General features: G+C 47.5%; 1 protein-coding gene across 9 annotated transcripts in view; it reads right to left on the minus strand.

Annotated features, from left to right (window-relative positions):
• Nucleotides 1-3,215: 3,215 nt before the first annotated feature.
• Nucleotides 3,216-24,365, minus strand: part of SLC6A16 (solute carrier family 6 member 16) — a 35,294-nt gene continuing 14,144 nt past the window's right edge. For all 9 annotated transcript variants that reach the window (XM_088655276.1, XM_060281600.2, XM_035135378.3 and 6 more), the window contains 11 exons: nt 22,339-23,193; nt 21,032-21,189; nt 19,010-19,136; nt 17,983-18,158; nt 17,310-17,420; nt 15,296-15,537; nt 13,545-13,734; nt 11,866-12,067; nt 11,329-11,488; nt 8,339-8,501; nt 3,216-5,938 (listed from right to left, as the gene is read on the minus strand). In XM_088655276.1, the coding sequence (XP_088511402.1) occupies nt 5,672-5,938; nt 8,339-8,501; nt 11,329-11,488; nt 11,866-12,067; nt 13,545-13,734; nt 15,296-15,537; nt 17,310-17,420; nt 17,983-18,158; nt 19,010-19,136; nt 21,032-21,189; nt 22,339-22,534 (1,992 nt within the window). In that variant the 5' untranslated portion in view covers nt 22,535-23,193 and the 3' untranslated portion in view covers nt 3,216-5,671. The remainder of the gene's footprint in view (nt 5,939-8,338; nt 8,502-11,328; nt 11,489-11,865; nt 12,068-13,544; nt 13,735-15,295; nt 15,538-17,309; nt 17,421-17,982; nt 18,159-19,009; nt 19,137-21,031; nt 21,190-22,338; nt 23,194-24,365) is intronic.

The following is a 24,365-nucleotide window of genomic DNA, read 5'->3' on the forward strand; positions in this document are numbered from 1 at the left end:
TATCCCTCTAAAGTTTTCTGAAGGGGACGACAGAGGACGAGATGGTTGGACAGTGTTCTTGAAGCTACGAACATGAGTTTGACCAAACTGCGGGAGGCAGTGCAAGACAGGAGTGCCTGGCGTGCTATGGTCCATGGGGTCATGAAGAGTCTTGAACAAAGGAACTTAAAAATGAGACTGCAACTTGAAACTGCTGGGCTACAGTTGGGACAAAGGTGTTTTTTCCTCTGATACTACATGATCCAACTCTACAATTCTATGATCTCCATGTGTTTATTTGCTCACCAATGCCAGGATGCCTATTATCAATATTTGTGTGTGTGAAAGGTTACCATTAATAATGTAATCTGTGCATTATTTCTCCTATCATATGAAAATATACTGTATTTCTGTAACTAGAATAACCATGCACCTGATGTAGTGAACTGTAGCTGAAAAATTATGCTATAACAACACAACTCTTTGTTGTTTTAACATTTAGGAAACATTTGAGAAACAAATGGAGCAACTTTACTTAAAAGTTGATTCCCCCACCTCCAGAGTTGAGATCGTAGGACTGAAATACTTGATTCTACTAAATAGCTTTTATTGAAAAGAAAAAACATACAAACAAACATACTTTGATAAAGTTGTTCTCCTGTGTATGACTCACTTATGGGCTACAGCAAGCTGTGCTCCCCTCGTCTTGTAAGAAACTCAAACCCAATCATCACCTCCGCCACCAATTGGTTCCTTGCTTTGCTTGAACAGAGAAGTCCCAGAAACAAATTAACTGCTTTATAAAGTTCATTTACTGAACCATTTACATGAACCATCCTCATGGAGAATAGTTTAAAAACAGTCTACTGACTGCTACCTTTTAGCCTTGAGTTACAAAATCCAACCGAGTGTTGAACAATTACTTGGCACAGTCTATGCTTGCACACAGAACTAAGCATGAAATGTCACCCCCCGCCCCCTGCATTTACAACAGTGTACAGTGGTGCCTCTGGTTAAGAACTTAATTCGTTCCGGAGGTCCGTTCTTAACCTGAAACTGTTCTTTTTTTTCCTTCAAATAAATTTATTCAATTTTCCAATTTAGCAAATTAAAATAAAAAAAACAATCTTTTATACAAAACATCTTATATTTTCCTCTTACATCTTGCTCTGCCGAGCTATGACTTCCCTCCCTCCCTTCATGCGGGTTTCTTGTTAACCCCATTTTTTTGCAGTTCCTTTTTAACTTTTTAGTCAATTCGTAGGATTTATTTCAATCCTGCAAGTGTTTTTAAAGATCTACAGTTTTTCTCCATATAATCCACATATTTACTCCAGTCCTTTTGAAACTTCGTCTCACCTTGGTCACGGATCTTGCAAGTCAGTCTAGCAAGTTCAGCATAGTCCATCATTTTCCTCTGCCACTCATCAATTTTTGGTAGTTCCTGTAATTTCCATTTTTGGGCTAACAATGTCCTAGCCGCGGTTGTCGCGTACATAAACAGTACTTGATCTTCTTTTCTAATCTCTCCTCCTATTATTCCTAACAAAAATGCTTCCGGTTTTTTTGGGAAAGTATATCTAAACATCTTTTTCAATTCATTATATAACATCTCCCAAAATCTTTTTATCTTATCGCATGTCCACCACATATGATAGAATTCACCATCTCTCTCTTTACATTTCCAGCATGCTTTATCACTCATTCTATACATTTTAGCTAGTTTAACTGGTGTTAAGTACCATCTATAAATCATCTTATATATATTTTCTTTCAAGGCGGTACATGCTGTAAATCTTAAAGTTTGATTCCATAGTTTCAACCACGCGTCATATTCAATATTGTGCCCAAAATCCTTTGCCCATTTAATCATCACCTCTTTTGTCAACTCATCTTTGGTGTACCACTCTAACAACAAGTCATACATTTTTGACAAGAGCTTTGTTTTACCTTCTAGCACTTCTATTTGGAATTTGGACCTTTTGTCCTCAAAACCTATTTTCCTATCCTCTTTAAGAACATCATTTATTTGATGGTATTGAATCCATCCTGTTAATACTCCTTTAATTTCTTCATAAGGTTTCAGTCTCCAGCCTTTTTCAGTTTTTATCAAGATTTCCTCGTACGTGGCCCACCTCCCCTCCATATTTACTTTCTTAACTGTTAAAACCTCTGCTGGTGATACCCACCATGGTGTTTTAGTCTCTAACAGCATTTTATTTCTTTCCCACACCTCGTACAGAGATCTTATCACATGATTTGTAAACCCTGTATGTGACTTTTTCTTATCATAGCATAAATATGCATGCCATCCAAATCTATTATTGAAACCTTCCAAATCTAGCAGGTCCGTATTTTTTAGAGTTATCCACTCTTTTATCCAACACATACAAGACGCTTCGTAATAAAGTCTCAGGTCTGGTAGAGAGAATCCGCCTCTTTCTTTTCTATCTACCAAAATTTTATGTTTTATTCTGGGCTTTTTCCCCTGCCAGACAAATCTTGACAAAGTCTTCTGCCATTCTTGAAATTGTCTTGTACCCTTCACAACAGGTATAGTTTGAAATAGGAATAACATCTTAGGTAATACATTCATCTTTATTGCTGCTATTCTTCGAACCTGAAACTGTTCTTAACCTGAAGCACCACTTTAGCTAATGGGGCCTCCTGCTGCTGCTGCGCAGCTGGAACACAATTTCTGTTCTCATCCTGAAACAAAGTTCTTAACCTGAGGTAGTATTTCTGGTTCCGTGTTGGTCTGACGTAGTCGAAACAAAATAAAAAAATTCCTTCCAGTAGCACCTTAGAGACCAACTAAGTGAGAGCTGGACCATAAAGAAGGCTGATCGCCGAAGAATTGATGCTTTTGAATTATGGTGCTGGAGGAGACTCTTGAGAGTCCCATGGACTGCAAGAAGATCAAACCTATCCATTCTTAAGGAAATCAGCCCTGAGTGCTCCCTGGAAGGACAGATCGTGAAGCTGAGGCTCCAATACTTTGGCCACCTCATGAGAAGAGAAGAATCCTTGGAAAAGACCCTGATGTTGGGAAAGATTGAGGGCACTAGGAGAAGGGGACGTCAGAGGACAAGATGGTTGGACAGTGTTCTCGAAGCTACCAACATGAGTTTGACCAAACTGCGGGAGGCAGTGGAAGACAGGAGTGCCTGGCGTGCAATGGTCCATGGGGTCACGAAGAGTCGGACACGACTAAACGACTAAACAACAACAACAACAAGTTTGTCATTAGTATGAGCTTTCGTGTGCATGCACACTTCTTCAGATACACTATTTCTGAACCCAGAAATGTACTATTTCTGGGTTAGTGGAGTTTGTAACCTGAAGCGTTTGTAACCCAAGGTACCACTGTAACTTTAAGACAACCTAGACCCCGTGGAGTTTTTCTTTAGTTTCTGCATCTCATACCACTCTAAATGCTCAACCAAATTCTTTCTCAACATCACCCATAGCCACGTTGTGGAAAATACTGACTTCCATTGAGGAATTTTGCTGGCTCCTGCCCCAAAACATGCAACAAGCAGATGCTCTTTCTTGCAACTAAGAAAGAGATATTTACTCGGGCCAATAACTGTACAGGCTCAGCTGCAGATGCAGAACTCAAGGTTCATGAGCAGAATGAGAAGTTTAGAACCGGACGGAAGCAACCAAGATGTCCCAACAAAGTTTCCATGCTCCACCTGCCATGTTTTTAAGGACCCAGCATAGTGTACCCACTCGTAACACTTGGTTCACTCTTTGAGGTTGGGATTGCAAATGTGCACTCTTTCAGGGTGGGTTGCTCTGCTCCTATTGGTGAAGGTGCTGTCTCGTTCTGAGCGACAAAACTGCACCTTCCTGTTAGGGGCTGTTACTGTCTCTGGCTTAACCTCCAGCTTTGGATGCTCCAAGCTCACAGTTCCGCAGGAAAGTTCCCTCGCTCCCTCTTCCCAAGTGACTGAAGTTGCGGTGGAAAGGGGTGATCCCCTCACCACCAACTCTGGTTCCCATTATTCAGCCCCCGTCCCGTTGCTTCCTTCTTCTGCGTCAGTCAGCTAACCCAATCTTGACCCTAACAGTGCTGCAAGGGTCTTGACAGAAAGTGGCCCTGGGAGAAGGATGTTTTCATGCCAGTAGCTGCTGAGCTTGAACCATCTTCGGATGAGAATGAGCAATATGGCACCCAAAGATTCATCAGGAAAATTAAATAGTGGACGCTCGGGTTGCGAACATGATCCGTGCAGGAGGCACGTTCGCAACCCGCAGCGCCGCGTCTGTGCACACGTGGGTTGCAATTTGGCGCTTCTGCGCATGTGCAAAGTGCAATTTAGTGCTGCGCATGCACGAGCACCGAAACCCAGAAGTAACCCTTTTGGGTACTTCCAGGTTCGCGCGGTGCACACCCCGAAAATACAAAACCTGAAGCGTCTGTAACCCAAGGTGTGACTGTAGGTCCTTGCCCTCGAGAGGCTTACAATAGACAGTGGGTAAAACAATGGGTTCCATGATCACTGCAGGTGGTTACAGCAGTCATGAAATTAGAAGATGCCTGCTTCTTGGGAGAAAAGCAATGACAAACCTACACAGCATCTTAAAAAGCAGACACATCACCTTGCTGACAAAGGTCCGTATAGTTAAAGCTATGGTTTTCCCAGTAGTGATGTATGGAAGTGAGAGCTGGACCATAAAGAAGGTTGATTGCCAAAGAACTGGTGCTTTTGAATTATGGTGCTGGAGGAGACGCTTGAGAGTTCCATGGACTGCAAGACGATCAAACCTATCCATTCTGAAGGAAATCAGCCTTGAGTGCTCCCTGGAAGGACAGATCGTGAAGCTGAGGCTCCAATACTTTGGCCACCTCATGAGAAGAGAGGAATCCTTGGAAAAGACCCTGATGTTGGGAAAGATGGAGGGCACAAGGAGAAGGGGACAACAGAGGATAAGATGGTTGGACAGTGTTCTTGAAGCCACCAACATGAGTCTGACCAAACTGCGGGAGGCAGTGGAAGACAGGAGTGCCTGGCATGCGCTGGTCCATGGGGGTCACGAAGAGTCGGACACGACTAAACAACAACAAAACAATGGGAGGGAGGGAGACATGGGATCAGTGTGAAGGAGAGCGGGTGGATCCTGTAACAGTGAGTCAATGCCTCATCAGATCTCAGGCTTTCCTTTACTACTGGAATCCCAAGAGTTCTCACTTTCTGCCTCTGGAACATGCGTGGTCCTCCAAAATCAAATTACCTTCAGCCCTCAAATGTTCCCGTGCCTTCATTTTAGTGGAGGCACTGCAACAAGGCGTCACGATTCTAGCGAAGGGAAACGGGACTCAGTGGCAGCAGTGAAAGCCACAAGGAGTTATTTAAAAACAATAACCCAGCAGCTTTTCTTGGATTGTCCCCACATCACTTCTGAGGTCCTCTTTCATTCATCTTTTTCATCTCCTTGGTTGCAGCAGGTGTGAAGGAGGCGCCGGGGCCTGCTGCATGGAAGTCTCCATGCTCATGTCCCTTTCCCCATCGAAGTTGCAGCAGCCTTGTAAGCCATAAATAGCACACTGGGCGCGTGGGTGGGTGTCTAAACAAACATGGTCGCCTGGAAAGGCTGGAAAATACAGCCAATGGTCAGGAGGATCTGGGGCCGGAGCAGGTCAGATGTCCTCCAGGTGATACATTCCAGCTGGAAGTGCCTCCCATCAGTCTTGCCCATCTCCTGCCTGGACAAGCAAGTACCCGTTCCCTTGGTGCTCAGTATCAGCTGGGCTCTCTCCTTCTGCCACCTTGTCGTCATCCTCTGTGGGTACAGGCGCCATCACCATGCCAGACCGGCCACCACGCTGGCCAAACCAATCCATCAAAAGCTGCCGGAGAAACATTGCTGGGATGGGGAGAGCAGCCACAACAATGAGGCCTACGAGGAGGCCCAGGGCCCAGGGAGGGTATTCCAGCATCTGCTCCTCTGCCTGGAAAGGGAGACAACCAATAATTATTACTGGTTTTCAAAACTGAAATTTACTATCAACCATGTAGGAATGGAAATTTAGTGGGCCCGTCTGGACTCTGAATCAGGCTTCTCTCAGTCCAAGATGCACTAGGCCTTCAATGGCTGCACAGCCAGAAAATGTCCCCGTCAGCCCTTGTCATGCTTAGAGAATTGACATTATCAGCAATACGGCCTGTGGTATTCAAACAGTTCTCTTTTTGAGCTGAGAAAAGGTTCAGGAAGGGACAACCAAAAATGATCTAGGGGTTGCAGCAACTGCCCTATGAGGAAAGGTTACAAAATTTCTCTAACATTTAGTGAAAAGGCAATAAAAGGGGTGTGGGGTGTGGCAGGATGGAGGCGTATAAGTGCATGCATGATATGAAGAAAGTGGGTAGGGAAAGATTGTTCTCCCTCCCTTGGGGCCATCCAAGGAAGATGAATGTTTCAGGATTAAGGACAGAGAGAAGAAATATTTCTTCACACTGTGCAGTTAAAACTTTAGAATCTGCTCCCACAAAACGTAGTGATGGTTTTAAAAGAGGATTAGACAAATTCATTGAGAGTAAGGCTGTCAGTGGCTACAAGCCATGGAAACTATGATCTACCTCCACTGGAGAAGCATAGCTGCCAAGTACCCCGTTTTCCCCGGGAAACCCCATATTTTCTCACCGTTCCCTGCAGGTGTCCCGAATGGCAAAATACCCCGTATTCCCCTGGATTACGGAGCTCCTGCCGGCGGCCATGTTCTTCTGGTGCCACGCCGGCACCGGAAGTCGCTTCTACGCACTTCCGGACATGCGTAGAAGCGACTTCCGATGCCGCTGTGCCCATTTCCAAAATGTCTGCAGCGCCAGAAGTCGCTTCTACGCACTTCCGGACATGCATAGAAGCGACTTCTGGTGCTGCGGACATTTTGGAAATGGGCAGAGCGGCGCCAGAAGTCGCTTCTACGCATGTCCGGAAGTGCGTAGAAGCAACTTCCGGTGCCGCGGTGCTGCTGATCCCGGATTTTTCAATCCGGAATTTGGCACCTATGTGGAGAAGGCAGTATGTCTCTGAATATTAGTTTCAGAATCACAAGGGGTGGTGGTGGAGTGTTGTGCTGACATCCTGCTTGCAGGCTTCCTATAGGCACCTGGTTGGCCACTGCAAGAACAGGATGCTGGACTAGATGGACCACTGGCATGATCCAGCAGAGCTCTCTTCTTACATTCTTAGGCCAGTTGGGTCTCATGGTTGGCTTCCCTAAACTAACCCAGAGCAAAACCAAAACACTCTTCCAGATCCAAATGCTATGGAAAGATAGTCCTGGTAATGGAAGACTTGGTAATCAAGTGCCATCTCTTTGGGAAGCTTGTCTGCTATTACTGAGCAACTCAACGCACATTCAAAGAGCCAGAGGGCTCCCTCCCCAGAATGCCACTGAAAAAATTGCATTTGTGGATTAAAGCAGGGTTTCCCAAACATGAGTTTCCAGCTGTTTTTGGACTACAATTCCCATCGTCCCTAACCATTGGTCCTGCTAGCTAGGGATGATGGGAGTTGTAGTCCAACCACAGGTAGACACCCAAGTTTGGGAAACCCTGGATTAAAGCTTTAAAAGCCCTAAATCTTGACTCCTTAGCAACCAAGAAATATATCACTATTACTGTTTTGTTACAGAGAGTGGAAAAGAGGCAGTGGATTGGAGAAGGTCACCTAGTGAATCCACGGCAGTTTTCAGCCCGTGACTTTCCGATCCAAATCAAAACACCTGCTGCTTAGGATGTGCAGCAGAAGCACTCATGGGGAGTATGTGCAAGGAAAGCCATTGCCACATCTGGGTACAGGAAATCAAATGAAAAGGTTCCAAGAACTCGGGCCAGGAAGGAGAATAATTATGAATTCTTCAAACTGTTTTTTGCTTAAGGTAACACAATTGCTACACTTTGACCGTGAAACTATAGCTGATGAAGAATAAACGAAACAGGGCCTTGTCCTGGATTTGAAAATCATTTCAACTGGAGTGTGTCTCAATACCTTAAGCAAAAAACAGTTTGAAGAATTCATAATTATTCTCCTTCCTGGCCCGAGTTCTTGGAACCTTTTCATTTGACATCTGGGTACAGAGCAGGACTTGATAACCTGTTGGTGGAAGTTGGGGAGCAGGGCTCTGCCACTCAGTTCCCTCTTGTGCTTCACCCACATTGCCACTTTTATCCCCTTCCTGCATGCACAAAATCTCACAATGATGTAGGCTTTAGGGTCCTACAGGACTCCTGGTTCTTTATACAGTGGAGCGGTCCCCAGACCATGCTTAATTTTTTTAATGAAAAGCGGCAGGGGCAGCTGCTATTGGTCAGAAACATGAAGGGGTGTGATTGGGTGCGCCTCTTACCTTTTCTCTGTTCCAGGCCTGGTAGGTGGGCCACTTCATAGCCAAGTGCACCAGACTCGCTAGCAGCAGGCACAGCATCGCTCCCAGGCTGACAAAGCGCCACATGTAGCTGTAGATCCTCCAAGGCCGCCAGCCCAGCATGTCTTCTATGTCGCTTAAGAACCTGCGGACGAAGGGAAACGGATCAAGATGGCAGACGAGGCACTGAGTGAGGAGATGTTAAGATATCCTTCTGGACCGTCTAGAGCACGGGTGTCAAACACAAGGCCCGGGGGCCTAATCCGGCCCGCCAGACCTTGTCATGTGGCCCACGTAGCCGCCGCCGACAGTAGCCGCTGACAGTAGTTCTGGAGCCTGTGACTGGCCGAGGGTCAAAACCGGGGGCGGGGCTGCAGGCGGAGGCCGGGGCGCTGACGGCCTTGGCCAGGGAATTTCAATTTCAAATGAGGCTGAGGGAGGCGGTGGCACAGCGGCCAGACGGGGAAGTGAGATGCAGGAGGAGGAGGAGGAAGCCCGCCGAGGAGGTAGGAAAGCCCTACAGGCGCCGCCGGCAAAGTTGGTGCCGGGACGGAGCAGCGCTGGATTTTTTTTTTGGCGGGCTTTGCTGTTGTCTCCGAGAGCGAGTTAGGCGGCACTGGGGAGCCGCCGCCCGCCGCTTCCCTTTCTCTCCTCGGCTGCATCCGGGAGGTGGGCGAACGAGCGGGCGAAAGGGACGCGGAGTGAGCCTGAGGGGGAAGTAGGCGAAGCGCAACAGCCGCTCTCTTGATGGAGCCGGGTTTCTCTTCCCTCTTCCCCCGTTTTCTCCTCATAGACACTCGGGAGGGTGCCTGGCTTTTGCTCTGCCCCCCACCCCCAAGCCGCCCTTTGGCTTCTCAGTTCCGGCGGAGCTGCTCCCCGGGGGGCGGCCGGGAGGGAGGCGGCGACGACGGCACGGGTTCCTGCTCTTCCCGCTCTGCCGCCTCCTCCTCTCAGCCCCTCGTGATGTAGGGCTCCAGATGGAGTCGCCTCGTGGTTTGAGTAGGTGGGAGGGGAATTTTTTTTGGGGGGGGGGAGGTTTTCAAGCCTCCTCTGACTGCAGTCCCAGTAGGGAGAGGCGGCGGCAAAGACGACAACAGCGCGGGTGGGGGGAAGAGCAGCTCTGAGGCGAAGATGCACGTCCGCTGGGGCTGCCGCCGCCTTCCTCCTCGGGAAATCCGCTGCCCTCCCTCAGCGCGAGCGGAAGGGACTCTGGCGCTGAGGAGGGAGGATGCAAAAGCAAAGCAGGGAGTTGGCGCTGCACCGCATGTTCTTGCCCCTCTCCAAAGCATGGGGTGGGTTGCAGCGTGTGGCATCCTGCCTAGCGGGGTTTGGGTGTGCACAGGGCGGGAGAGGGAAGCCCTCTTTCCATCTGCAGGTTTTTAATCCCAGCAGTGGCTTTCTCCTTCCTGCCGAAGGTTTAGTTGAGCCCCCCCCCTTAGAAGCCGTCGATCCCCACCTTTTGTTCAAATTTCCCTCGTTTACATCCCCTCCCACACATGCGCCACGACGCAGGAATGTGATCCGCGTGGGGGCGGGAATGAGCTTACATTATTACAAAAAACAGTAATAATTGAATGCAGTGACAATAATTTATGATAATAAAGAGTGGACACATAGTCCTACAGACACAACCGGCCCTTTGAGGGTGACCAAACTGCTGATGCGGCCCCCGATGAATTTGAGTTTGACACCCCTGGTCTAGAGGGGTTGGGAGCTGGGGGCACTGTCATACTCCTTCCTCCTGGGCCATGTTCAGAAAGTGGTGGTGGGGGATGAGTGCTCAGACCCTGGGATCTCACTTGTGGGGTGCCTCAGGGCTCTGTCCTCTCCCCCATGCTTCTTAACATCTACATGCAGCCGCTGTGAGAGATCATCAGGGGGTTTGGGCTGGGTGTTCATCAGTATGCGGATGATACCCAGCTCTACCTCTCTTTCAAATCAGAGACAGTGAAGGCGGTGAAGGTCTTGTGTGAGTGCCTGGAGGCGGTTGGAGGATGGATGGCGGCCAACAGATTGAGGTTGAATCCTGATAAGACAGAAGTACTGTTTGCGGGGGACAGGAGGTGGGCAGGTGTGGAGGACTCCCTGGTCCTGAATGGGGTAACTGTGCCCCTGAAGGACCAGGTGCGCAGCCTGGGAGTCATTCTGGACTCACAGCTGTCCATGGAGGCACAGGTCAATTCTGTGTCCAGGGCAGCTGTCTATCAGCTCCATCTAGTACGCAGGCTGAGACCCTACCTGTCTGCAGACTGTCTCGCCAGAGTGGTGCATACTCTACTTATCTCCCGCTTGGACTACTGCAATGCATTCTACGTGGGGCTACCTTTGAAGGTGACCCAGAAACTACAACTAATCCAGAATGTGGCAGCTAGACTGGTGACTGGGAGCGGCCGCCGAGACCACATAACACCAGTCTTGAAAGATCTACATTGGCTCCCAGTACGTTTCCAGGCACAGTTCAAAGTGTTGGTGCTGACCTTTAAAGCCCTAAATGGCCTCGGTCCAGTATACCTGAAGGAGCGTCTCCACCCCCATCGTTCTGCCCAGACACTGAGGTCCAGTACCAAGGGCTTTCTGGTGGTTCCCTCATTGCGAGAAGCCAAGTTGCAGGGAACCAGGCAGAGGACCTTCTCGGTAGTGGCGCCCGCCCTGTGGAACGCCCTCCCATCAGATGTCAAAGCTACCAGATTTTTAGAATACATCTGAAGGCAGCCCTGTTTAGGGAGGCTTTTAATGGTTAATAGATTATTTTATTTCATTTTTCTGTTGGAAGCCGCCCAGAGTGGCTGGGGAAACCCACCAGATGGGCGGGGTATTAATAATAATAATAATAATAATAATAATAATAATAATAATATCACAGAAGCACAGGGGAAGGAGGAAAACAGGCTCTGTCCAAAGACACAAGGTAGATCCCCCACCTGCACACCCACACCCACCCACTCTCTTGAGAAAGCAGGGTAGAGAATTACCTGTCTGCTCCGTAGATCCAGGCCACGGCAAAAGCTTCAAAAGCCACAACAATAAGCAGGGGCAGGGTAGCCGAGTAATCGTCAAACATGGACACAAAATAGCTGCCTGACCGTTGCACGAAAACCAGGCCCAGCAGGAATCCAACCAAACAACACAACACTGTGGGAGAGAGAAAAAGGAGAGCAGGTTGGCATGGCTGGACACCTGCTGGACCGCAGGAGACACAGGGAAAGATTACAAGAACTTTGTAAACTGAAAACTAGTGCTTGAGTTTGTATTTTGCCTCCTGCCTCCCAGTCCCCTTTCTTTGAGCGCTGTGCCTTTTAGACAGCAATCCTGAGGGCAGGAAAGAGAGATGGCAATTACTTATTTGAAGTATTTTTATTGTGCCTTTGTTGTTGTACCTTATTTGATGTTTGCATTCATCTGTACAATGCTACAGAACTTTGTTGTTTTGCAAAATAAAACCCACCCACCTCACTCCTCTGCCCCCTGATGGATGTTGTTCCGTCTCTTGGTTATGGGTTCTGCCATACCTGTGAAGAGGGTCCGCCGGCGCTGGAGGCTGTGGAAGTTGTCCAGCAATGGAGTGATGATCCCTTGCATGTTCCCCAGCATGGTGCTCAGCCCCAAGTTCAGCAGCATGAAAAAGAACAGCACCGACCAGAATGGGGCGGTCGGAAAGAGGGTCATGGCCTCCGTGAAGGTGATGAAAGCCAGTCCTGTGCCTTCCACATCCTGGGAGTTGAAAAGAAGAAAAATCTGGGAATCACCTACTGAAACAGGCAGGTGACAAACTTACACCAATCGGAAAGAAATACTTAATGCCCGGGCAATCTGTCACACAGGGAGTAGCAGTTTGTGGCACTCCTAATTGAATAGCAACGGGGACTATGGCCCTGTTCAGGGCACAGGCCAGGGTTTCTCAAACCTTGGGTCTCCAGCAGCTTTTGGACTACAGTTCCCATCATCCCTGACCACCGGTCCTGATAGGGATAATGGGAGTTGTAGTCCAACAACACCTGGAGACCCAAGTTGGGGAAATTCTGGCATAGACTTAAGGTGAGGAACAAGCGACCCTACAAGTGTTGTTGTACTCCAGCTCCCATCAGCCCAACCAACATAACCAATGGCCATGGATGATGGGAATTGTAGTCCAGCAACACTTAGAATGCCAAACGTTCCCACACTAGGTTTATGGGGCTTCATCTATTAAGAGCTCACTCCTTGGTTTTGTTTTGTTTTGAAGGCTTTCCCCCATGCCTTAAAATTGACTCCAGGAGGCTTTGTGATTGACACAAAGGCCAGCCAGCGCTGTACAGTGCTCTGCTTTGAGAAGCTGGTGAAGCAGCTTCGTTATTGGTTGGCCCTTGCACCAATCAACTCAGTATACCTGAAGAAGCATCTCCAACCCCGTTGTTCTGCCCGGACACTGAGGTTCAGCTCCAAGGGCCTTCTGGCGGTTCCTTCCCTGTGAGAAGTGAGGTTACAGGGAACCAGGCAGAGGGCCTTCTGGGTAGTGGCGCCCGCCCTATGGAACACCCTCTCATCAGATATCAATGAATAAACAACTATCTGACTTTCTGAAGGCAGCCCTGTTTAAGGAAGCTTTTAATGTTTCGTTGCTTTATTAGTATTATATAATTATAATAATGTATGTTATATAATATTATTAATAATAATAATCTGTTGGGAGCCACCCAGAGTGGCTGGGCGGGATATAAATATACTACGACTACAACAATGACTATTTATTATTATTATTATTATTATTATTATTATTATTATTATTATTAATGCAGATCTGGCTTCTCAAAACAGAGTCCCTCAAAGGTGACTTTTAAACACTTTTAAAAACAACTATGAGAGTTCAGGCACAGCTCATACATGCCTCATTCACACAAACGTAGCTCACCAGCCATGGATTGTGGTCTGCTTGATCACCCTATGTATACAGTGTGTATCCGTGTGTGTGTGTGTGTGATATGTGTGCGTGTACATCCACACACATGCACACTTCAATTCCAGGGAAATTCCCTGAAATTCTCAAACATGCTGCCACACTAGGCAGGAAGCTACATTTCAACTGACGTGGTACAAGTTATGCAAGCCCATCTCTTGCCCCTCGGACACAACCCTGAAAGGCAGCTGCTTCTGACGGCTTCCCCCCCTTTTGCAGCAGCCCAGCCTGCCGTCCTTCCTCCTCCCCAGTCACCTTGTTCATCTCATCCTCTGCGCGGCAGTCACTGATATTCCACATCTGCAGCCACTCTGCTGTGTCGTTCTGAAGACCCTGATACCAAGCGCTGTACTCAGCAGCCGAGAGGTCAGAGAAGTTTCCAAGGTGGGGCAGCGCAGCAGGGAGGGAGCCGTTTGATGCTAGAAAAGACAGGGTTTTTGTATTCCTGGGGGGGGGGGAGAAAAAGAATGGCAAGCAGCAAGGCCACTAATCAAGATTTACTCCAAATCTGAAAACACAAAACCAGCTAGCTGGGTAGAGCATAATCTAAGGATTGTGGGTTTGAGCCCCACGTTGGGCAAAAGATTCTTGCATTTGCAGGGGATTGGAACAGATGGCTCTTGTGGTCCCTTCCAACTCTACAATTCTATGATGTGGTATCCCAGGGCATCTCCCAAGGGCACCTGATGCTGCCCCCTTGAGCCTGGATCAGGTCACTGCATGGAAGCTGCTCAGACTAGGAACCCAGGAAGCTGCCTTATGATGAGCCAGACTACTGGTTCCTAGCTCAGCATTGTCTACAACACTGACCGGCAGTGGCTCTTCGGGGTTTCAGAAGGAGATCTCTTCCAGCCCCACCTGGAGATGCCGGAGACTGAACCTGGGATCTTCCGAATGCAAAAGCAGATGCTCGGCTCAGATGCCCTGGGCTACGATCCGTCTCTAAGCTTGCTCCTTCCATCATGGAAGGCAGGCAGGCAGGAATGTAACCAACACACAACTTTCGAGGCTCTTCCCTTTGCTCCTCTGAAGGACAGAAGCTTGGGAGCATGTAATGAGCCTTACTCAAACTGAATGGATTCCTGGATAATGCCAAAATAAGTTTCAGATGAGTAAATAATAAAAATAATAATACTGTAATAATAAATGAGTTGTGGGAGGGGGTGATTGGTTTGTTTTTGTTCTTGCTTTTATGATTTATTTTGTGTTACTTATCTTGTATTTTTATGTTGTCAACCACCCTGACATCTACAGATGAAGTGTGGTATACAAATTTAAATAAGAATACAGTCGTACCTTGGAAGTCAAACAGAATCCGTTCTGGAAGTCCATTCAACTTCCAAAATGTCCGGAAGCCAAAGCATGGCTTCTGATTGGCTGCAGAAAGCTCCTGCAGCCAATCGGAAGCCCTGTTGGATGTTTGGCTTCCAAAAATACATTTGCAAACCCGGAACAGTCACTTCCGGGTTTGCGACGTTCAAGAGCCAAAACGTTCGAGAACTAAGCTGTTCGAAAACCAAGGTACGACTGTAATAATAATAAGGGAATGAAATTTCTCCAAAACAGCCCTCCAAATGGCCATGGATGGGTAAGATTGATTGTTGGATACAAACCTAACTCAGCAAGGGGCAGATCTAAGGGCCCCTCCAGGAATTCCTCTCTCTCTCTCTCTCTCTCTCTCTCTCTCTCTCTCTCTCTCTCTCTCTCTCTCTGTGTGTGTGTGTGTGTGTGTGTGTGTGTTTGTGTGTGTGTGATTCTTTGAACTCTTGATGGCACCAGGCTGGATATAAACAATCTTGCATAACTTACTTACTTGTTTGCATACATGCTTTCGTGTTTTATTAAAAAAAAAAACCACAACAACACAGAACCACTGAACATGAGAAATAAAGCTAGGTTGTCCCTGCCTGCAGCCTTGCCCTACAGCAGCAGAACCCAAAAGAGCTAAATATGTCAAAAGTTGGGGGAGGGGGCAGGACACAGGACACAGGCAGGCAGCAACTCACCTCTCCACACAGTCCTGTGTGATCATGTTGGCACGGAAGCCCAGCACGGCAAACACCACAAGTGTAGCCAGCACTGAAGTAAGGAAGTTGATCCCAGACACCAGCAGCCCGTCGATGTGGCAGTTGTTGTGGCGTGGGTTATAGCTGGAGTAGGCAATGATGGTCCCAAAGCCCAGTCCCAGGGCAAAGAACACCTGCGTGGCTGCCTGGCGCCAGACCTGCATGTCTCTCCAGATGGACAGCTAGAGGTTGGGCAAAGAGGACAAGGGTACAGGATTCATCCTCATGAATTCATCCTCAAAAAAGGAGAGGATTTTTTTCCAATGGAAGTAAATACTGGCAAATTAGAACTTGTCATGAAGTTTGATTCTATGTGTTTAGGCCCAAATCAAGATAATGGTCTCCTCTTACACGACAGGTTTTACCACCTTTGTCTTAACTGTGCTTTGTTATCTTAATTTTGCTTCCCCCCACCCTCATTTCCTATTGCTGCTCTGGCAAATAGCCACCATTTATTTTGCAAGCATTTAAATTTTACATAGAAATTCCACTTTACATAGTGATTTAACTCCACTGTTCACATTTTTTTCCACTCTCTATGCCCATACCAATGCCAATGCAAGGATAGTACTTCATGCATCTGATGAAGCGGTCACTGTCTGGCGGGAGTTTGCAGCCCAATCCTATGTATGCTTGCTCAAAATAAAATGGGTTTCACTCGCAAGTAAGCAGGCCGAGTACTGCAGGTTTCACAGGATTCGTTGCTGTTCACCTTCATCCTCATGACCCTTCACAAGCTCTACCTGAGACTGCAATCATGGCTAGAAGTAGGTTTATAAACTCCATCTCAACCTAACCAAGGTTTGCATTACCCTACACAAAGGCAGAACGATCTGGGTCATGGATTTCTTAAGGAGCACCTGCTTAAGAACTTCCTTGCGAATGAGGTACGAGAGGCCCTGCAGAGAACTCCATTATATTTTGACTTCTAAATATGGCCTTCTAAAACTGTCCTTGGTTAGAAGCAGGAGCAACCTGACCTCTGCCATCTGGAAGCTGTGGGATACGTTTCATGGGCTACAGGTTTAGCACCTTCCCTTCCCTTCCCTTCCACAAGCAGGTTGAGACACCCTGTTCTCAGGAAGGGCCTTAGCTCAGTGGCAGTAAGTGCATCTGCTCTGCCTGGTTCAATCCTCTGCATCTCCAGGTAAGGCAGGTACAGACTCCTGTCTGAAACCCTGGAAAGTCGCTGCCAGTCAGTGTAGACAATGCTGAGACAAATGGATCAATGGTCTGATTCAGTATAAATTAGGTTAAAAGGTAAAAAGTAAAGGACGCCTGGACAGTTAAGTCCAGTCAAAGGCGACTATGGGGTTGCAGCGCTCATCTCGCCTTTCAGGTCGAGGGAGCTGGTGTTTGTCCGCAGACAGCTTTCCAGGTCATGTGGCCAGCATAGCTAAACCGCTTCTGGCACAACAGAACAGTGTAACAGAAATTGGAGCACATGGAAACGCCCTTTACTGCTGCAAGTAGATACCTATTTATCTACTTGCACTGGCATGCTTTCGAACTGCTAGGTTGGCAGGAGCTGGGACAGAGCAATGGGAGCTCACCCTGTTGTGGAGCTTCGAACTGACGACCTTCTGATCAGCAAGCCCAAGAGGCTCAGTGGTTTAGACCATAGCACCACCAGTGTCCTATGTTCCAGCGTTTTCTGTATGCATTCATTAATCTATTACTTGCAGTAATATTGCCTTCTCTTTTGCCGACAGTTTTGTTGTGTTGTTCCACTGGATTATTTTAAGCCAGTTTTTAACTGTTTGGTTTGGATTCGTTTCACTTTTAAACACGTCTGCACCACTTTTCTCCAGTAGTATGGAAGTTTTGTAAGTAAACAAGTGAAATAATGCTAGCCCTGCGATTAAGCACTGGGGGGAAATAAAGGGAATTTGCATGCAGCGGGGAAGTGGGCACACGTGTATGAGAGTAATATTCCTTTGCACAGGACTCTTACATTGGGCGTGAACATGATTCTGATCCCATCAACCGCTCCTTCTAGCATCAGCGCCCTTACGAGGAAGCATAAGAGGACCACGTAGGGGAAAAGAGAGCTGAAATACAGAACCTGCAAAGGAGACGGGGGTGAAGAATGAAAATCAAAACCAGGGACTGACAGCCTGTTTGTGGTGAAACAACCATTGGTACAAAATGCTGGCATTTCATTTCCAAGTTCTCCATCCCAGGTACTCTGACATTGGGACCAGTAGTGGACAATCTTAGAACCATGTTTATGGATCCTGATCAATTTGAAGGCAAAGCATGATTTTAAAACACTATTAATTAAAGCAGGAGTGGGGAAACTTTGGTCCACAAGCAAACCCTGGCATACCAGCAAGGTCCTAGTTGGCCATTTCTTCCAAACCAAATGCACCTGTACATTGGCTGACATCATTCAGTAATATCAGCTGTGGGGCAGTAGTGCTCAGCAGGGAGCTGGGTGCGGCGTTGCAAATGCATCCCATGCGGGGAACGCACTGACAAAGTAGAAACCTGTGGCCAATAGGATCAAACTTTCTGCTGCTCAGCTGGTGAGCAGAGGGTTCTCTCCTGCTGGTGTTGATGAAGCAAAACTCTCCCTCCTACCCAGGCCAACTTTTGATGAGAGGGAAAGTGCCCTCGCGACTGACCTTGCCAGAGGACTTGATGCCTTTGATCATTGCCAGGCACACAAGAGCCCAAGCGGCAAAGAGGCAGCCGATAAGAGCTGGGTCAAGGCCTCCGTTCTCGTCAAGGGAGTTGGTCACATCCAAGGCCTCGCGGTACCAGAAGTAGACAGTGGGAGAACTGTGGCCACACTCCATTTCTAAGATGAGAACAAGGACATACAGAGAAAGACAGACAGAGAGGTGCAAAGGTTAGGGGCAGAGTTTTGTTGGTGAGGCTTATTTGACAACAAGGAGCTGAGACTTTCGTGTCATCGGCCCAGTCCTGTGGAATATTCTGCCACTCAGAGATTTAGCAGGCAACTTCTGTTTCAATTTTTAAATGCCTGCCAAAAACTTTCCTATTCCATCAGGCCAATGCAGGCGATTAAAAATCCACCTTTCCACAATAATTAGCTCGTTTCCGATTTAAACATTTTATATGGTTTTTATTGTGTGGTTTTATGCGAAATTGTTTGTAAATCACTGTTATTTTTAATGAATAGCAGTATATAAATATTCTTATAAATAAGGTAACGGGACAAAAAAAGCAAGCCCCTCTCCTCCCTTTTTCCATACGTACTTTGGTATGGTTAACTGGAGGTTATGGGTTTTTTTTGAGGACAGAACTGAAAAAATATTAGTTTGGCAAATATATATACACAGTGGAACTTTGGTTCCTGAATGGCTTAGTTGCTGAACAAATCGGCTCCCGAATGCTGCAAACCTGGAAGTGTTCTGGTTTGCGAATGTTTTTTGGAAGCCAAACGTCTGACATGGCTTCCGTTTGAGTGCAGGAATCTCCTGCAGCCAATCAGAAGCCGTGCCTTGGTTTTTGAACAGTTCCGGGAGTCGAACGGACTCCCGGAATGGATTAAGTTTGAGAACCAAGGTACCACTGTATCTGAAGTTCATCAGCACTTCCTGACAACTGGGAGTTCATTTTGTCTCCATGCAATGACATCAAGGCAGCTTCAGCCCCGCCCCTTCCTCAAACCTTCCAATCCCTTACCTGGGGCAGTTTGATTGGTTGCTGCTGGGCAATCAGTCCAAGGCAGGGGTAACTGGAAGGAGTTAGCCAGGTAGAAAAGACTCCAGGCAATGATGACATTATAATACAGGGCAACAAAGGAACAAACCTGAAGAGGAAGAGGAAGAAATCAGCGTCCTTCTCACTCCATCCCCAATGGGCACTGACGTAGCTACCTCAGGGGAAGGGGCAGCTCTTTAGGGTCAAATAACTTGTTAAAACACATTTTTATGTCATGTGCTCAAAACTTGGCCTCCTCTCCTCCCTTAAGAAAATTCAGGCATGGGGACCCACTGATCTGAATTGGGTTCATCATGGGGGGGGGGGGAGTGCCTTATTTTTGCCTCCTGAAATGGCTTCCAGAAGCACCCAAAAGGTGCTATTTACAGCAAATAGCGCCACCTTCAGGTACAATTTTTGGCAGGAAAATTGACTGCCCCTCCCTTCCAAGAAATTTTTCGAAAGAAACAGATGTGGTCTAAGCACATTAGTTAAACATTATTTTTTTTTATAATGAGAAGTGTCGTTCGATCCTTAGGATCATATTCACAGCACTAAAATGCAGCTGCTTCGGGGGCAAAATACTGGAGATGTTTAACATGTCTATCCCCAGGAATTTAGGGCAGGGTGTGAACTGCAATCGGCAATTATCTCACAGGCGGGTTAATCTAGGCAAGGCAGAAGAAGGCTGAGGGGAGAAGTCCTTCGCTCCACCAATGCCATTACTCGCTGCCATCTGGATAATTCATTTGCAGAATTCACTGCCACAAGATATGGTGGAGGACACTAGCTTAGGTGGCTTTAAATTGGGATTAGACAAACTTGTGGAGGACTTGTCTATCAATAGCTATCAGCTGGCATGAGGGCACAATGCTTGCAGGAAGTCTACCTCTGAATTCCAGTTGCTGGCGGAGGGTGGCATTAGCAGCAGAGGACTCTTATGACCCCTCTTATGAGTATCCAGTTGACCGCTATGGGAAGTAGCATGTGGGACAAGATCAGGGCTGAGGAACTGGTGTTTCTTTATTTGCTGTTGGGACTCCAACTCCCATCAGCCCCAGCTAGCATGGCCCAACAGTCAGGAATGATGGGAGCTGTATTGCAGCAACACCTGGAAAGCCACACATTGCCCACTCATGACTAGGGTTGCTAGACTCAATGAGGACAGGACTTCTGTGCCTTTAATTGCCCTGCTCTCTTTTGAGTCTGGAAATCTTAAAGAGAAACCAGCAGACCCTTTGTTTAATTTCCAAGCAAAGGGTCTGCTGGTTTCTCTTTAAGGTTTCCAGACTCAAGAGAGAGCAGGGCAATTAAAGGCACAGAAGTCTTGTCCTCTATTGAGTCTGGCAACCCTACTCATGACACAGAACAGCGGTGGGAGACCCTCTGGCCTAGTTAGGCCTCCCCTTTTGGTCCGGGAGGCCATTTTTGTTAAACCACACCCACCTGTCTTACACCTGTCTTTATTTAAGTCAAGTGTGGGGCAGGTAAAGATGGGTCAAGGCAAGGTCTGAAGGTGTCACTATGTCTGCCAGGCTGTGTGCCTTTGGTAAGCATCGACAAGCAGCTGATTACAGTACTGGCATTTGCAAAGCCCCTGCCTGACAGCAGGCCTTCAACGTCTGTTTGCAGGCGCAGTCTGAATTAAAAACTTGCCTGCAAACAAATTTCAAAAGCGGGCGCACTGTGGATGCTGATCAGCTGGCTGAATCCAACAGCACTTCTCCGAAAGGGCTTGTTCCCATCAGCTGATCTGAGCTGAGAACGAGCCCCTTTGAAGTTGTTACCCAACACCATAATGACATCAGGTGATTGACAGTTGGGGGTGCCACTCACCTGTCAAAGTTGGCCTGTGGGGGAGGGAGAGGCAGTGCTCCAGCCTGCCAGCTGGATCCAATTCCACACACCCCGATATAGAATAAGAAGAGCTTGATGGGTGAGATTGGGGGTGGGTGAGCTCAAAGGCAAAAGGTTTTCAGAAGTGCTGCCGGAGGAACAACTCACCACGCAGCTGGCGAAGCCAATGCCCACCAGGCGGGGGCTGATGTACTTCCAGACCCCGATGCTGCCCTGCCGGATAATCTGTCCAGCCGCCAGCTCCAAGAAAAACAAGGGGATCCCAATGATGAAGAGAAGCAGCAGGTATAGCAGCAGGAAAGCACCTGGCCAGAATGAGAGAGACACACAGCTACAGCATCCAAGCAACACTTTGCTTTGAGACCCCGGCAGTCTCCCCTGATCCCACCAGCCAGTTAACCCCCGAATCAGAAATGATTTAAGGGAGGAAACAGGTGCTCCCTTGAAAGAGCATTAGGGGTCAGCCGGTTGTGGGGTGAGCTCAACTCTCTCCTCCCCACCTCACAGAGAAACAAATACGGTCTGTGCCAAACTCCGACTGCCGCCTCTTCCTGCTCTCCTCCCCACCCACAAGTGGACTCCAGTTCTCTCCCTGTATGAAGCGCCTGCCATGATTATGCAACCAAATATTTGGCTCTTTCAAATAAAGAGGGGGTTGTGTTTCTTTTTAAACACCATTGCTTAAACATGTTCAAAACTGTGGAGTTTTTTTTGGGACTGGCACAAGGAAGGTGTTTTGGGGATTGGTATAAGGGCAGCACTGTGAAAATCCAGTTTCTGCCACCCCCTCCCTGCAGAAATGGTTTTTTCCATCCAAAATGGCCAAGGCATGTACATGAATCTATACAGCCATGGGTGTGCTTCCACAGCAGGCTCAAGCTATGCAAGTTTGTTTTGTAAGAACAGCCTGGCTGTTACCTGCAACACAAGACTACCCATCCCCCTTCCCATTTACCAGCTGCTGCTCACAGTGACCAAGACCCAGGTATTGTGTTTGTGTATTGCAGGAGAAGCTGGCATGGTGGGGCAGTTCAGTGGCAATGCTGAGGTTGCTACTTCATTGTCACACAAGTCCACTTTAGGCCCCCAAATGCCTCGGGCCTCAGCACCTTTGGAATTTAAGGAGGCGGCCACTTATGGCAGGGCCTTCTCTGTGGTGGCCCCTGCCATGGCCGTTTCCATACCCTTTTAATAGTGATCTGCTTCTTATCTCTTCTCTTCTATGTGCATCAGTGTCAAGACTGCTTTTCAGTTTGTGTGCTGGGGTGTTTTGCATGGTTTCTAAGTGGAGATGTTCAATGCCTTGAAAGCCCAATGAGGCAGAAAGGTGACACAGGCATTTAAAATAAGGATAAGTTAAAAGGCACAGGTACCCTGCTACCAATGAATGAAAAATGGGACAATCTTGTTCTACGCCAGCCCCGAGCTTGCAAGAAATACCCGTATCCACTCACCTCCCCCATTTTTATGGCAAAGGTAGGGGAATCGCCAGACGTTGCCAAGCCCAACCGAAAAGCCAACCTGGGCCAGGATATACTGAACTTTGGACCCCCAGGCTGGGCGGGCCTCCAGTTCCTCGGTGAGCAGATCTTGATTGAATCCGTCTTCGGCGTTTGTTGCAGATTCGAGGTCAGCTTTGGATTTCTCCATCGGTGGAGGGATGTGACACACACACACACACAAATTGTGCACGCAGCTAGATCCTAGGGCCCTTGCACAATCACACGCCTTCACACTGGTCTGTGAACACTTATGTGTGCGACACCGACGTCGCACCCCAAAAAAGACTCTTCTCCTGCAACTAGCACATCCTCACGTGTACCATGGGACCAGGGAAACAGAAAGTGAACTGCTAAAAGTGTATACACTCCTTGCACATTAGCAAATCTCTCTCACACTCCCACAGATTGGGGCATTTGTGTGTGTTAATTACCCTTAGCACATAGAACTTCAGCCCTCACACTGTTGTGCAGTCGCAGGTGCACATGCCTACAAAATTCTCTATGGTGTAATACAAGGATTGATGCACTGAAACATGAACTAAGCTCAGACACATCACTCGATCAGTTCATGCACGGACAACCTGCTCATACAAAGAAGGGTTCTCACTTTGCCCTTGCGTCGTCTGTGCCTACCCTCAATCACAGCCAATTAATAGAGTTTGGACGTTATATGCATACAAAGATTCACACGTGTGAAAGTGGGAGGAGACAGTGTCCTATAGGCTCCATAAATTGCATATGCAACGAGATGCACACACAGGCACACACGCTTGCCGACTCCTCTCCAAAGCAAAAAAGGATTCAAGCCTAGAAAGAGAAGAAGAATCAGAGAAAGGAGGAATGAGTGTAAGGCCAAAGGTAAGATGCCCAGCTGGAGGGTCATTTTGGATTCTCCAAACCAGCTTTCCTCCACCTGGGAACTACAACTCCCATCATTCCTGCCTATTGGTTACGCTGGCTGGGAACAGTAGGAGTTGTAGTCCAAAAGAGATTCCAAGGGCACTGCCTTGGAGACTCCAAACCATGGGGTGGGACCCAAAGCTAGTGTTGCGCCAAGCAGAACCACCGAAGTGAATGGGCATGACTGATTCAGGTTCATTTATTTCAATGGGCCTACTCGGAGCAGAATTTCGGTGAATATAAGCGCATTGCATTGTGTATTGACTTTTAATAACTTTTTGTCTGGAAATTGAGTAGGAAATGTAACAAACAGAGATGGCAAGACAGACAGAGATTTTGCCTGCTCCTGTGCTGTCAATTCCTCTGGCCTGTTCTCCAGAAACTTTAATAAGAAGTATTTATTACCATGAAATAGGAGTCAGAGCTCTTTGGAGCCAAGAATATCCCAGCACAAAGTGCCTTTCAAACACTTGTTTGGACATCTTCTTACCACTCCTGTCAGGGGATTAAAGTTACGTCAAACTGTGTATCCTTCTAGGCCTGGAATTATTCAAATTGACAAAAATGCATTTCATTCAGATGCCTTGCAATTTATTTATTTTTCGGCGCCATCTGAAACTTTGCTTGTTTCCCCCCTTTGAATAAACAGGATGGGTATTTGTGGCTGGGGGGAAAATGTTTCTCAAGAAATATGGATGGAAGTGAACAAGAAAATACAGTTCTCTAGAAGTTGGGTGTAGGTGTGGGGGTGGGAGCTTTGGGGAGCTCCTGGGACAGCTGTGCTGAACTGAGACATCCTTCCCCTGCCTTAGCTAGACCACTGGAATCTATCTTCACCCCAATCCTCTTGCTTTTCTACAGATTATAGGAGAAGTTAGCTACTGTCAAAATGACTTCAGTGGTTTTTGGTAGCCATGAAAGACCTGAAACTCTAAAAACAAGAAGAGAGTTCCCAATGTCTGGATCTCATATTAGCCATAGGGCAGGCACCCCCAAACTGCAACCCTCCAGATGTTTTGGCCTACAACTCCCATGATCCCTAGCTAACAGGATCAGTGGTCAGGGATGATGGGAATTGT

Source organism: Zootoca vivipara, chromosome 12 (assembly GCF_965207765.1).
Source record: "Zootoca vivipara chromosome 12, rZooViv2.hap1.1, whole genome shotgun sequence".
Classification (NCBI taxonomy): Eukaryota; Metazoa; Chordata; class Lepidosauria; order Squamata; family Lacertidae; genus Zootoca; species Zootoca vivipara.